The sequence below is a fragment of the Mus pahari genome, chromosome 14, assembly GCF_900095145.1.
Source record: "Mus pahari chromosome 14, PAHARI_EIJ_v1.1, whole genome shotgun sequence".
Taxonomy (NCBI): Eukaryota; Metazoa; Chordata; class Mammalia; order Rodentia; family Muridae; genus Mus; species Mus pahari.
The window spans coordinates 56,383,225-56,398,174 of NC_034603.1; the positions used below are offsets into that span (position 1 = coordinate 56,383,225).

The following is a 14,950-nucleotide window of genomic DNA, read 5'->3' on the forward strand; positions in this document are numbered from 1 at the left end:
AAAAAAAAAAAAAGAGCACAGTGTCCGTGTGTCTGCAATTGCCCAAAGAGAATAATTCATTTCTGTGGAGGCTATGGGTGAAGCCCTGAATGCATTCCTACACCGTTTTCCTGCCCTTCAAAACAATAAAAATGTAAAAACGCAGATGAAGCAGGCTTGGAGGGTGGCGGGAACCACAGTCTCTTGACCCCCGATGAATTTATTCCCCAGAATCTTCTAAAGCACTCTCCCCAGAATTCATCGTCAAGACCATTTTATTAGATTTTTCTAAACCCTTGAAATTGTCACATAATTGAAACAGAAACAGCAATCTGGAGTTCTGAATGGATTTTTTTAAAAAGGCGACTCTGTGCTTGCCCCACACCCCTCAGCTGGCCGCTCTTGCCCCTAACCTAAATGCTAGCCCCTTGCACACAAAACCCTATTTATCTTTTAAATCCTCCCCTACCATAAAAGTTACACATTCCCCTAATGCCATAGATTTCAGGACATTTGGGAGAAACATCCCAGACAACAGGCTAAAAAAAGAATCCATTAGCATTAACTTGCCTGTCACAGCCAGTGACAGATAAATGAATGTGGTGCTTTCAGATCAGTCATTGGTGAAACTACCCCCAGGCAGATAAAGACCAGCCCTGGGAGAGAGAAGGTTCTGGAGGAGACCTCTCCCAGTGGGGTCTCAGCTCTTCCCTAGCTACAGCCCAGGACTTTACTCTCAAAGGCAGGGAGAAAAAAAAACCCACAGGCATCCAACACACAGAAGGAAATGAATTCCTCACGCCCGCTGAGCATGGCCAAGATAAAGGGTGCATGCTATCTTGCCCCGAAAGCCAGGACCCCATGAGTCAGCCAAGCCACTGCCATCAAGTTTCCCATGGCAGTGTGCTGGACCATCCATCACCTACATGCAGAATAACCATGCCAAGCTATCTGTAGGCTGCCGGGTACAGTCCTTTTCTGGTGTGGACAGTGCCATCTGTGGGGACAGGGGCAGGTAAAACCAATGCTTGCATTTGTACACACTGTGTGCAGTCACCCAGAGGCATTGCCTCATTCCATCCCCTTTTAAAAGTCTAGAATGAGCTACTATATAGATGGCCCCATTTCCCAGAAAGGGGAAAAAAAAAAAAAAAAAGACACAAAACCATTAAGTGAAGTGTCATTTCACTATGCTAAGCTAACAGGTTCTCAGACACAAACAGCCCATGGAAAATATCCTGGACCTTCCGGGACAGACTGTAACAAATACCACCTGGCAGCCTGAGTACTTTATAATGCTCAGACACTGTGGAAGGCGTTAAAGTCTACTAGAGGTGTCCAACTGTTTGACACTGAGACATGACATTGTTACTTATAAATATGCAAGGCTGCACACATAGCAGGGAACACATGTGGGACACTCAGGCCACAGACGAAACAGAGGAAGTTTAGTATTTAGGGGAACAGAGCCTTGGGATTCCCATGGACTTGGGTCTAAGGGACAAACGTGACTCTTGCTATTTCCGTGGTTCCTGTTTACCTTCACAGAACCCAGCTCACCCCACCTGTCTGTAAAGCAGAGGTTCTACACTGACCAAAGATCACTGTGACAATCAAACTAAAGGCATTAAGGAGACTGAGGTGTGGGACTACACCATAACACCCTAACTCAGATACTAGTTTCAAATCAAACTTTCTTTTCCTTTCAGAAGATGTTAAATCTCAAGACTAAAATGAGCAAATACAGTGGCCAGGCACACACCCTGGAAAAAATAATAAAATAACCTTCCCAGATACTTGGGAGTTTAGCAATATCTGAGAGAGAGAGAGAGAGAGAGAGAGAGAGAGAGAGAGAGAGAGAGAGAGAACAGGCAACAGCCTGATGTACTTAGCACCGAGAAAGACAGCTGCCCCAGCTGGACCAACATTTCAGATTTCTACTGCAAGAGAATCACAGGCACATGGCCCAAAGACCACACCCACTCACCCATCACACCACACAGGGATAGCAGAAATGGAGATTCCCAATGCACACCCCCTTCCCTCTAAGCAGCCACCAGGCAAAGGCAAACACAAGGTGACATGACCTATGAAGTCACAGGGCCACTGTTCTGAGCAACAGCACACGGGCATCACCAGCAACCTGTGATATCCATATGGAAAAATATCATCTCACTATTCACTCAGAGGGAGGTCATGATCTCAGCTTACAAAAGGGCAGAGAACAGAACTCTACAACGTGGTCCACACTGCAGTCCCTGGCTAAGAAATCAGAAGAGGGAGGTAAGAGGGGTAAACATTAAGAATGGCAGACTCCCTGTAAGCTGCTGTTCGCCCCCAAAGACCTGAGGGGGTTCCTGCCATGAGCCTCACATGTAAAGATAAGTCTACCGCCCTGCAGAACGATCTGAATTACCCATTAAGCATAAGCCCCAAGTCCAACGTGTGATTTTTCTCCACGACACAGCAACAGCCACACTCAGTAACCCTAGCTTCTCTGGGAGTCCAGAATCTCAGAGCACCCATGGGAGCACCTCCGGGAGCCTGCACACATAACAGGCTGCCAGCCCCTGCCAATAAATGCCTGGCCTCCAACGTGTATTACTTTCCAAGCCCTACCAACAGGTCTGCACGATGCATGCCCCCTGCCTAGCCATACAGCATCCAACAGTCTTTTCCCTCCTTGTTCTTCAAGAGTTAGCATCAATCCACCTCCACAAAGGCTGGAGGCTTCCTTGACAGGCTGCCCAACCTCCTTTACTATTTGGATCATACCCTTTCCCGTCCCACAGGTCACTGCTGTGTTCTCAACTTGGAGCAGATGCTATGGACTGCCAGCCCTAAACCTATGTCTCCATCACTTCACATCAATTCTACTTAGATCAAAGTGTATGGTGTGCTAAGAGGTTTGGTTAGCCATCATTAAGACCCTTGTACTTCCAGGGTTGGTATCTGGTAGAGTCAGTAAGACTTGAACTTAAAATACTGTAAAGCTCAGAACAAAGCACCAAGGCCAATAATTATTGAAATTCTGACAGCAGCAAATCTGTGTTTTGATGAAGGGATGGCCCCCTCCCCCACGCCTCCATCACTCTGCCTGTCTTTGGAGTTCATTCCTGATAAGATGCAGTGCCCTTACCTGTTTGTGCCATTCTTGGAGCCACGCTTGAATCAAGATGGTCCTCCTGCCCACACCATCTCAGAGCCTCAGGGGTGGCTGGCAGGCACTAGGCACTCACTGAGGAATAAACACTGGAATGCCTACCACAGCCTCCAGTGGGTATAGGTGCTCCATTAGCTGACAGCCACTAGAAGAACTGAGGACAAGCTCAAACATTAGAAATCCAGAGTAAGACCTGAGCTCCATGCCATTTCACTAACATTTTACACACACACACACACACACACACACACACACACAGGACAAGGGTCCCTGCATTGAGTGTATCCTGCCTAGTGACACTCCATCTATGAGCTCAGTATGCTCTGCGGTGTGTGAACCACGACACCACCTAATAAGGCATCAGAAAACAGTGCAGGACTGAGCTTCAGGAGGAGGCTGGGCTAGCTCAGGCCATGCGATGTGTCAGGGAGAAGGGCATGGAGAGAGATGTGATCCCCAAAGGTCTCACAGTCCCAAGACCAAGGAAGCAAGAAAAGATGTGATATAAGCCTCAAGAGACCCCTGAACGCCGCTCTTGAAAGAGACAAAACCCAAGGCCAATGCATTTAAACTGCTCCATTGGCAGTGCGAAGCCCAAGGAAGCACCGAGGGGTTCTTAAATCCCCTGCAAGAGAGAATCCACGCCCAGAGGGGCAGTAAGTAAGGAATGGTACAAGCTGAAGTGTGGTGACTGGCTTGAGTAGGCAGGATCCTGGGGCTAGCCACCCGCTCTTTCCATCTCACGAGCTCATGGAAATGCACTAACTTCAGCAAGAGGCAAAAGATAAAAGGGCCACATATCCCTGTACTCTGGGGCTTGCAGTCGAAGAATTTCCAGATAGGAAAATCTAAAAGTGTACATTTAGAACACACTATATTGAGGGGGCCACAAAGATGGGCCCTCAGAGACTGCTTGGGGGACAGGAAAGAGGCTCACCTGTTTACCAAAAGCCATATGACATGAGACACAGCTTTGTCATCCTAGCAGACTGATATGAACAAGGAGATCCCAGCCTGGAAGGAAAGGCAACCTCCAGGGAGAGGACATCTGTAGGACAAAGTGTCCCTCCTTCTTGAGCTGACACCTGCTAAGGACTTGGAGCACAGGAAAGAACAGGGCTCTCGGACAAGCGAGCCACTAAGCCATTAATCCTCCAAGGTCTTCACCGGTAGGGGAAAGGGGGCCACAGAGGCACCCCTACAGCCTTGCAGAACAGGGAAAACCCAACAGGCAGGCTGCTTAAAACCGTGGCTGCCAAGATTGCAACTGCAGAACATCCAAGACAGCAAGATGCTGGGTGACCCGACCTACAGCAGCAAGGGAAGGCCAGATGCTGGAATCTCACCCTTCGCCCCGAAGAAGCTGCCAAGACACCACTCCCCTGGAACAGGAGGTGTGCACGGATGCCACTGCACCCATCTGGATGCGTGATTCACAAGAGAACCTTTCAGGACCCTGAAGCAACGTCTAAGGACAAGATGGGAACAAGAAAATCAGGCTCAACCCTCCGCAACTTCACTGTTGTGACTGGAAGCACCCATCAGAACACATCTGGATAGCAGCTCTCTCCAGTGAGGAACAGCCAGACCTGATTCATCTCACTGACCCCTGACCACCAATAGCTCCAAACAGCCAGGGGGGCTTACATTCTGATGAAGGGATTTTGTTTTCTTTTGTTTTGGGGGGGTTGGGGGTGGTGTTTGCTTGTTTTTACCCTTTAATTCTAAGTTCAGTTGGCAGAATGGCTGCCCAGCAGGCATGAAACCCTGGGTACCCTCTCCAAGTACTGCAGAAAACTGGCTATGTTATCCTCTAATTTCAGAACTTGGGAGGTAAAGGCAGGAGATGAACAGTTCGGGGTCGTCATGAGCTATACAATGATTCTGAGGCTGGTCAGAGAGATCTCATCTTAAGAAACAACAACAAAAAAAATCTGTAAGAGCGTCAGCTGGGTGCCACTTGTCCACAGACAGATCCCCAGAGAACAATCCGCATTTATTTCCAAAACAGCATGGTTAGGATCAACATAGCATTTTTTTTTTTTTTTGAGAGAGAGAGAGAGAAGGAAACTGAGGTTTGATAGGATTTACATGGTATGTTCATGGTCACCCAGCTGTCCCTGAAGGCAACTGGAAATAGGTGGGACAAATAACCGCTTGAGACCAGCAGCTAAGGTTTCAAGAGTCACAATGAACATACCCATGAGTCAAAACAGCACATGTTCACTGATAATGCGTCTTTTTTATTTTTTAGTTTATGGTTTTGTGTGTGTGTGTGTGTGTGTGTGCTCGAGACACGTGTGTGACAATGCCTGCAGAGACCAGAAGAAAGAACGTCTAATGGCCCGGAGCTGTTGTTACAGGTGGTTGTAACCTAACAGGGAAGGCTGGGAACAGAACTTGGGCCCTCTACAGGAACAGCAACGACGGTTCCCTGCTGCCCCAACTTGTCAGCCCCATGCCGTTTCATGCCTGTGCAATGTTTATGTGTTTTTGTTTTTGTTTTATGTGTTCATTAAAAGATGAAGTCAATTTGACTAAAAGAAATAAAAACCTTTGGAAACAATAATCGGAAAGAGTGGAGATTGTGTTTTTATACCAAAGGACAGTAAGGACAGATGGTGAGGCTTGCCCAGGCTCCACGCTCCACCCATGGATGCTAAGGAGCCTGTAGGTTCCTCCATAAAAGAAAAAGAAGCCACAGGCTAGAACAAAACTCTCCCAGGCAGCTGACACTTGGACCCAAAGGAGACAAAGGAAGGACATTGAGTGACTGATCCTTATCAGCCTCAGGTCTGTCACAGCTTCAAATTAAGTCTTTTTTTTTTTTTTTTTTTAAGAGTACCGTGACCATTTTAATTTTTAAAACGATGGAGGTGGAGCAGAATCCTCTTACATAGTTTAAAAATGAACTGCCCCAACGAAATAGGAAGACATGGAATGATCACATCTCTTCCTGATCAAAATGTACTTCAATAATGAACGGCCCCTGGCCTCCAAAGCCACGTGAACATCGGCATCACAAAGGGTGAACGGCGGGACTCCACAGCCTGCCTCCGTTGCTCATTAAAATTCTGGACAAAACTGTTTTTTTTTTTTATTTATACAAGACATTAAAGAATATTATGACAGTACTCATGTGAAATCCGTTCTTCACTGCCACAGATTTTCTTTGGTCTCAAGTTACAGTTTCTTTCCACCCGTCTTGTTTAACACCTCCACGGAATATTTCTCTGGCAAGTGTGAGCAGGGAGGGGCGGCCAGAAAGCAGAGAAATGAGTTTTAACTGAAACACAGGCTGACACTTCATTTACAAGCTGCTCACCCAGTCCACACAGGAGGGTGCAGTCTGGCCTGTCACCATGACCCCAACACACACACACACACACACACACACACACACACACACACACGTTTTATGAAAGGAAGATAAAACATAAATGAGGCTTCACTCAAAGTTCTAGACTCCTGCCAGCCTGGATGCTGTCCCCAGCAGTCACCTTGGTCTGGAACCCTGATGGACAGTTCTGTGGGAAAACAAGCCAACAGGGCAAATCCTTTCCCTACCCTGCTCCAGTTCCCAACCACAGCACAACTACGCCTCAACAAACTCCTGCTTCCCTGGGCTGAGCAACCCCAGAAGCACCTGAAAGGATATACCCCCAAGGGGTCCGATAGAGAACACGTGATAGTGTCATATAATTGGATGACGTCACAAAGGGAGGAAAATGACCAGAACCCCAGACCCTAGAACTTCAGTAAGGCTGACCTCAGTTCCACTCTTTGTAAAAGTTTTCTGACCTTAGGGAGCCATGGCTCTTCACTTCTGACAGGGAGGCAATGTGCAGTGGTCACCCAATAGGACTACACAACAGTCACGCTCCAACTGTGGAGGCACATGCCTAGGTGGTCTTTTTTTTTTAATATCGCTACACAGCCAGTCAATGTTCCAGCTGTCTCCTCTGTCCAGTGGAACTGACACACCACCCCCATGACAACTGTCTGGGACACACATTCAGTTAGTGTTCTCACTGGGTCTCTCAGAGAACTAGTGTGAGGCCCTCCCAAATAAAAGTGAGAGTTAAAGAGGCAGGAAGATTTGAAGTTCAAGGCCTTTCTCAAAAAATAACCAGTAACCACAGTGGATCATCCTTGGGCATCAACAAGTGTTCAGACCCATGCTAGGAGTGCATTTATTTCACCTACAGCGAACTCTGAGGAAGGGGATGGACTCTCAAGGAAGTTGCGTGATTTGGGCCAAGTTCCTAACAGTTAATGACTGGCACAGCTGCCATCTGAAACCAGGTGGTCCAGCTTGCAATCCAGCTCCATCGTCATGATGATTAGAACAGCAGTGACAATGGAGAGGATGAGGAGAGAGGCCCTCACCAGGACACTCTCGGGTTTTTTTTCACAGAAACCTTTGTGGAGGAGCGATATCATCACTCCTAGTTCAGAGATAAGGAAACTTGAGACAGGGCTGGGATGCAGGTGTGGATATGGGACAGCAAAGACCTTTACAAGGTGACATGTCATTAAATGTTAAAAGAAAGAAGGGTCCCATTATTAAATCCCTGAATTTCCAAGGCCTTCAGTCTTTTTCAACTGGTTTGATATTAACACACATCTGAGAACTCACAAACACCCCAGCCTTAGGCTTGGGCTGTAAAATGGGGACAGTCTGCATTCCTTTGACAGATCTGAGACATCATCTATCTTGTTTTCAAACAACTACAACACATTAACACAAAATGGTGAGAAGAGAGAGAGAAGAGAGGTGAAGGGGGCGGGTCTGAATCCATGGTTTCACCGAGTCAGATTTTCCCAGTTTCCCTAAAGGGAAACCTCATCCAAGTTGTGAGTGATCCAATGACTAACCTGGAAATTTGAAGATTCACACTAGGGAAGAAATGGCAATTCTTCCAGACCCAGGAAGTACTGCTGGTACAGAGCCGGAGGAAAGGCTCTCACACAAGCATGAAAAGCAACTCACAGTTAAAGCCAACCAAAGGAAATTCCTGTGATCTGTTTAAGCATTAGGGGGAAAAAAGCCACCTTCAGGTATGAATTTCTGCTTACTTAAGGGATACCAGTTTCATTTTTTTAGAAAGAAAGAAAGAAAGAAAGAAAGAAAGAAAGAAAGAAAGAAAGAAAGAAGAGAAAGAAAGAAAGTTAATTCACTTATTCATTCACATGACAGGTCCCAGACCTGAATTTCTCAAAATACCATTTACAATAACCACCTTTTCCTTCGCTAATGTGCAAAACCATTTTCTCTTCTACCCGATTGGAAGGCTCCACTCTGAGAGCCTTCGGCTGAAGGGAATAAACGGAAACTCCGTAACCCTCTTCCCCCCCAAAAAACGTCAAGGCACGTATGTTTTCATGCAGTGCAGTGGATGGGAAGAACAGCGCTCAGGAAGGGCAGATGTAAAAGGCAGGCGGAGGATCTGAACACAGTAAACCAGACGGAGCTGCAGGCAGGGCTGCCTCCAGCTGCCCCCACAGAGCCACAGCTGGCAGGCACAGAGGAAACATTGTTACCTGCGTACTTTACAAAAGTGCAGCACCTCTCTCTCCATCCAATAAGTACATCTTGCAGTGCTCCTCCTATGGGGTCAGCCGTTTCAGACTCCTCCTCCCAGGCCCCAGCTCTCAGAACTCAGAAGCTGAGCCTTGTTAGTTTCTCGCAGCTCTGATTGATCCAAAACCTGAAACTGGGTGCATCCCTAGCTCCCTCCCCCCCACCCCAGACCTATAGCTTTGGGGGGTGGGGGGGGCTATGGAAAGTTTTTCCTTTTCCAAGAAAGGATAAGCTATTTACTGAAATTCTCCTCTTCTTCAAAACCAGACTGTTAAGATCGAGACAGAGTACCTTCCATAGAAAGGCATAAGGAAATGTTCAACTTTTCCTGACAGGATCTCAGTGATGCTTTAGCATAAACAGAACACTTGCATAAACACTGCATCGGGCAGTTCTCACGTGAAGGACCACACTGCCCCTCTCCCCGGCCGGATGGCTTGGAACCCACATCGGCATGCTGACTTGCAGGGGGCAGGGTCATCTCACAGAACTGCTCACCTGGACCTTTTACCTCCCTCAGCTGATACACTGGAGACAGAACCACCAGGCTCCACCAGTTGCCAGTGCTTGGTTTGGAGTGAGAAAGCCTTGTGAAAAATCTCACCCATGGCTCGTCTACCTACTTACCTTAGGTTGCGCTCGACGAGGAAATGCAACTTTTGGGTCAATCTGGAGGAAAAAAAAACAATAAAAACAAAAAAATGAGTAAGTCAGTGGAGTAGTTTAGAGAGAGGAGGAAAAAAAAAAAAAGAATGACCAAGCACCTAATTATTAATCACTCATTTCTCAGGGTTAGAGCTCAGCTTTTAGTAACTTCTTGGCTAACTCAAAAGCCCCCTCAACCCCGATCTCAGTTTTTCTCTCTGTAAGACCTATAAGGTTCATCTTTCTGGAATGTTCTACCATGCCTTTTAGCGAGTGAAATGCTTTATAAGCCAGAGCTCATGCATTCTTATTGAGACACGGAACTTCTCTTCCACACGCACTGAATGGTACCCAGAACTAATGTGCAAATGTGTAGCCAGGAGAAGAAAAATAAACACAATGGTATCTGAAAGGAAAATAAAAAAATCACAATCTCAAAACTAAATATTTTCCCAGCCGTAGTGATTCTCATTCTCTCTTCTCCCTGGCAAAGCAGGGGAAAGGGGATTCCAAAAATAAATAAATTAATTAATTAATTAATTAAAATAAAATAAAATCAAAAGTCAACAATATCTAAAAACTCCCCAGTTGTAAAATACAATACTCATCTCAAATTAATTAACTCACTGGTGTTAGCAAAATGAAAGTCACTCAGGATGATTAAAAAGGCCTTTCACAACTAGGCACGATGGCTCACACCTGTAACCCCTACACCTCTGAAGCTCAAGGAGGATCACTGAGATGGAAGTCCCTCTGGGTCACCATAGCTGAGTTCTAGAATAGCCTGGGCTACAGAGGGAGACCCTGTCTCAAAAAAAAAAAAAAAAAAAAGCATTTGTTTATTGGTTAATTTCAGAGAATGCAGATATCAATGAGAAGGTGACTTGTTTCCTTTCTTTAAAAAATTGTAGCAAAAGGGGAAAGGTGCATATATGAATTAATCCACATGGATTAAAAAAAAAAAAAAACCCACAGGGGTGAAACTGCATGAATGAACAACTCAAAGTCCAAATTAGAAAGGCCATCGTAGGAGAGTTAAAAAGAGAACGACTGGACAGAAGTGCGAATCTAATGCAATAACTTGAGTATTCCCCTACCCCATCTCCTCCCCAACGGAAAAAGCTCACCCCCCCCCCACTCTCCATCAGCCGCCTGCTTGCAGAGCACATGATTCTCAATCAGTGACTAGCTTTACAATTCCCACAGAAGCATTTGAGTGTAACAGCTGATGCGAGGGGAAAAAAAGTTACCGCCTAGATAGAAAACAGGGAAGAATTTTAAAAATTTCCATTGCCAGTTTCCATTAGATTTCTAAACGTCACAAATCCTCAAGTATAAGTTAACATGGAGGATGGCATAGGTACTGCTATAAGTTATCTATTTATGAGCTCTGGCTTTTGTGTTAGAGTTTCCCCTTTAAAGAGTAAATCTGTCACCGGAGAAAATAATAAATAATAATCATGCTTTGAGGAAAAACTCGAAGGAGGTGAGATATACAACCCCCCCCCTTCCGTAATCCCTGGTCCCCCTAGAGCCCCAGCCCATAAGACATGGAAAGATAAAATCACTTTTATTAATGCAGCTTCAAGACCTAAAAATCTGCCTTGTGCTTTCTACCTTTAAGCATTACCTGAGAAATGAGAGATTACCTTGCAAAAAAACTAAAACAGACCAAAATCTTGGATCTAGGAAACTACCCTTTCGTAAAGATTAATATTAACCGCATCTACAGGTGTGCCCAGCACTGACTAGAGTTTCTCTACAAAAGAAATACAACAGGTGTGGATTTCCATTCTGTCGCCAAAACCAAGACAGATGCTTGTCTTTGTTCGGTCAAAAAAAAAAAAAAAAGCCGCCCTCCCAAGGCTCCCATTGATCTGACCAACACACAGGTGCAGTGGAAGTCACCTTGTTTGTGTGGGAATAGAAGAGGTACAGACCAGGGAATGGCTGGGAATGGGGGGAGAAAAGGACAGGGAAGAAAATAAAGTACTAAGATTAAAAAAAAAAAAAAAAAAAAAAGGAAAATTACAAAACCAAAGGCCAATTTGAGGCTGCACTGTATGTGTACACGGGGAGATCAGAGCTCCCCCACGTGCAAAGTTTTCCACACTGAGACCTCCAAGGCCTAGGAAGTGGCAAGGCAAGAAGGCAAATCCCAACCTTTTGCACATCGTAGTCAACGAGAGAGACAGACAGACAGACAGACACACGCTACCCAAAATTAAAACATTAGTTACTTAGGAACAGCACTAGTAGTGGCTCTAGAGTCCTCTAGAAAACACTAGGGTACTATTGTGGATGCTGCGAATGGCCTTTACCTAAACAAAGCTTTTAAGGGAACAGTAAACAAGATCCTCGTTTCCATGTCAATAAACCAACCGCTTCTGCCTCCTGCACTGAACGTTGAAACAAAGTCAAAAGCTAGGTTATACTAAGAAACAGCAACCAAAACATGTCTACAAAACAAGGGTGGAGAAGAAGCCCAAGGTCCAGCAGTGGATACCGACAGAGGAGAGGGAAAGATCTGACCACCCTTTAATACCAAACTCCAGGTCTCCCACCCAGGCAAAAGGTGTGGATGAGCCAGACAGATCTGCTTTGAATTTTTCCTGCGAAAGCTTCCTCGCTTTGTAATGCGGCTAGCGAAGAAGTCAAGGGAGAAAAAAAAAACTGTTCAGACATTTCTTATCACCTTACTAATGATTATTCTCGATATTAAATGATCTGACAGCATGAACAGGCTGGGCTGCAAGCTCTGACACGTCTAGGACAATTAAAAAGTGACTTAAGCGCCTGAGGTCTTTTCTTGGGGGTGGAGGGGTAAGGGCAACACCTGACCTCCTTGATCATAAACAAGAGGGTGAGTTTGCAAAATCAATTCAAGTGCACCAAAGGTTACCCAGCTCTCTTTTCCTCCATTCAGAGTTTAAAAGTCGAAAGGGCTCGGAAGACCCTTGCTTTCTGCTGACTTTACAGAACAGGGGACTGAGGGTCAAGTTTACAGTGGGCAGCTGCCCTCACCCTCAAAAGCTCGCACCAGAACAGGAGCATCCTATGCAGCCAGCCAAAGCCACATATCACCTTGAGGCCTCTGCCTTAAGCAGTGGTATAAATAAATAAATAAATAAATAATAAAAAAAAATCCTGGTGAAATTCTGGTAAGCAAACGGGGAAAGGAGGTGAGGCAAGAAGCTAGCCCAGGAGCTAAGCAAACCATAGGGAACTCCCCATCATTGCATTTATTATTCCAGACTGACATTTCTCCTCCTTAATCTCTCTGACCTCCACCTAAGGACTTTCACCTCTAAACTCTGGATTTTAAAAACTTCTAGTGCTGTAAAAGTATCCACACACAAATAAAAGACCTGTGAAGGGGAGTGAGGAGATTCTCTTTAAAATCCAAGGTTTATCAGCTTTCAATTTGTCATCTGGAGTAAACCCACTGGATGCCCAATTGCCTCTGCCTGTATCTCCCTTCCTTTCTCAAACCACAACTCAAATCACTAGGAGTCCCAGTGAAACCTGTTGCCTGGACCTAAGATGAGCGCCCCCCTCCCACTGGCCCCACCCCTGCCCCTCCACCAGGAAGCAGACTGTGCCTGCCTTCTACAAGCCAATCCCAATGCCACAGGCTGGCTCGGCTGACAAAGAAAGTTCCATTTGCTCTGCGGTGGAGTTTCTTTGCAAGGTCCTTGGCGGGAGGCTAGCCTCTCAGGGAGCCGACCCCCCTCCCCCCAACACTGGCTTGGCAGCGTCTGAAGCTGCAATGGGACAGACACTAAAAAGGAAACCCCCAAAACCAGCCACCGAAGCAAACTTCTGAGCCAACTCGCTAGCTGTTTAAAAGTACCCAGTTCTAGCACAGAAGCAAAAGAAGGCGCTGTCCCTTTAAACAGGGCTGTCAATGCCCAGACCGGTACTGAAAAGGGGCAAACAACAACAACTATTTAGGAAAAAAAAAGCAACCTACCGTCTTGGAATCTAACTCATGGTGGGGCTGACCTAATACTTTATCTACACTTGCTGGGTCTGCGAAGGTGACGAAACCGAAGCCTCTGGAAGGAGACAAAGAGGGAGAAAAACAAACAAAATGTGACACCACTGAGCGCAACAAGGAGACCCTATATGTAGACTAGAGTGCGAACGTTGCCCCCACGCACCCCCATCTCCATCAGTTCCCTCTATTCTCCTCTAGCCCACAGCCCTCTGCCTCTCGAGGTAAAAATACCAAGGTTAGTGGGGGAAGCGGGACGAGGGGGCAGGGTGGCTGGAGGTAACTTGGAACACGCTGGTGTCTCCACTCTGGCCGCCTCAGTTTCCTCTCCTCCTCTTCCCTTTCTTAAGGCTTTGTTTTATTCCGAAGGAAAACGGGCACTAAGATATTCATTCACCTCCCAAAGAGGGGACTTCAGAGTTTGGGAGTGTGGAGAAGGCATACATTCACATTTTTAAATTAAAAAAAAAAAAAAAAAACTATGTGGAAAGTGGATGAACTGAATGTCATTTTAAACAGGAGAACAAGAAGCGACAGGAAAATGACTTCAAGCGGGAGAGATGGGCGTCTCTGAATCCAGAGTTCGGCCCTAATTAACAATAACCTTTGGGGTTATTGGGGGGGGGAGCGACGTTCCAACCCAGCCACGCGCCTGAGCCCCATTCTAAATCCGCTTAGCTACTTCCGAAGACACCTCCAAAAATAAAACTAAAACTTTGTTCTAAAATAAAGGCAAAATCGAGAAGAGAATGCGTTACCTGGAGCGTTTCGTTGTGGGATCTCTCATGACCATACATTCTCTAATTTCTCCAAATTTGCTAAAATAGTCTCTAAGGCTATCTGTAGAGAGAGAAAGAGAGAGATGGGGGGTGGGAGAAGGTGTGGAGGGGGGGAAGCAATGCAATTTTCTGATCAAGGACAAAAAGCAAAAGTAGTTTTCTGTTGTTATTCTGTTTTGTTTTTGCAATATTTTTGCACACGCGGGGGAAATTCAGCAACAGAGGTCGCGTAGAGGGCTCGGAAAGGATTTGCTATTTAAAAAAATAACCTTGCACAGGAGAAGTGGGGAGCCAATGGCGGGGAGGGGGGGCTCTTACACTGGGATAACAAAGAGCAATAAAGAAGCCAAGAAGGGGGGGACCCAGGCGTCCCCCCCTCCCTCCCTTACCTGGTGAGGTCTGCCAGCTCAGTCCACCGATAAACATTTTACTAGAGGGAGAAAACATAACCGAAGTGAGCACCGATGTCAGATCGGCCATTTTGACGTGTAACTTACAAAAGCTAAAAGGAAAGCTGGGGGGGAGCGGGCGAACGCGAGCCTGGAGGTGGGCTGGGGGAGAAGGTGGCGGCCCCACGCCACCCCAAGGTGCGCGAGTGCCCCAGGGGTGCGCGCGGGGGCGCGGGGGGCGCGCGGATGCCCCGCTCCGCACCGTCGCCCGCACAGCCCGGAGCGAGCCCGCGGCGGCGCGGTGGGCAGCGGCTGGAAACTTACCCGGGGTCGTGCTGGGAGTCGTTGGCGCTGCCCGAGGTGCCTGGGCTCCCATTTGCCTCCATAGCGGAGCCCCCCCCCCCCCCCCCCCCC

The 14,950-nt window shown here is 46.7% G+C and overlaps 1 protein-coding gene across 5 annotated transcripts in view; it reads right to left on the minus strand.

Moving 5' to 3' along the window:
• Msi2 (musashi RNA binding protein 2) overlaps nucleotides 1–14,944 on the minus strand; it is a 407,725-nt gene extending 392,781 nt beyond the window's left edge. For 4 of the 5 annotated variants that reach the window (XM_021211874.2, XM_029545991.1, XM_029545990.1 and 1 more), the window contains exons 1-5: nucleotides 14,861–14,935; nucleotides 14,537–14,577; nucleotides 14,127–14,208; nucleotides 13,345–13,429; nucleotides 9,354–9,395 (exon numbers count right to left, since the gene is read on the minus strand). In XM_021211874.2, the coding sequence (XP_021067533.1) occupies nucleotides 9,354–9,395; nucleotides 13,345–13,429; nucleotides 14,127–14,208; nucleotides 14,537–14,577; nucleotides 14,861–14,922 (312 nt within the window). In that variant the 5' untranslated portion in view covers nucleotides 14,923–14,935. Of the gene's footprint in view, nucleotides 1–9,353; nucleotides 9,396–13,344; nucleotides 13,430–14,126; nucleotides 14,209–14,536; nucleotides 14,578–14,860 lie in introns of all 5 variants that reach the window. The other variant, XM_021211875.2, reaches the window with a different exon arrangement.
• Between the last annotated feature and the right edge of the window lie 6 nt (nucleotides 14,945–14,950).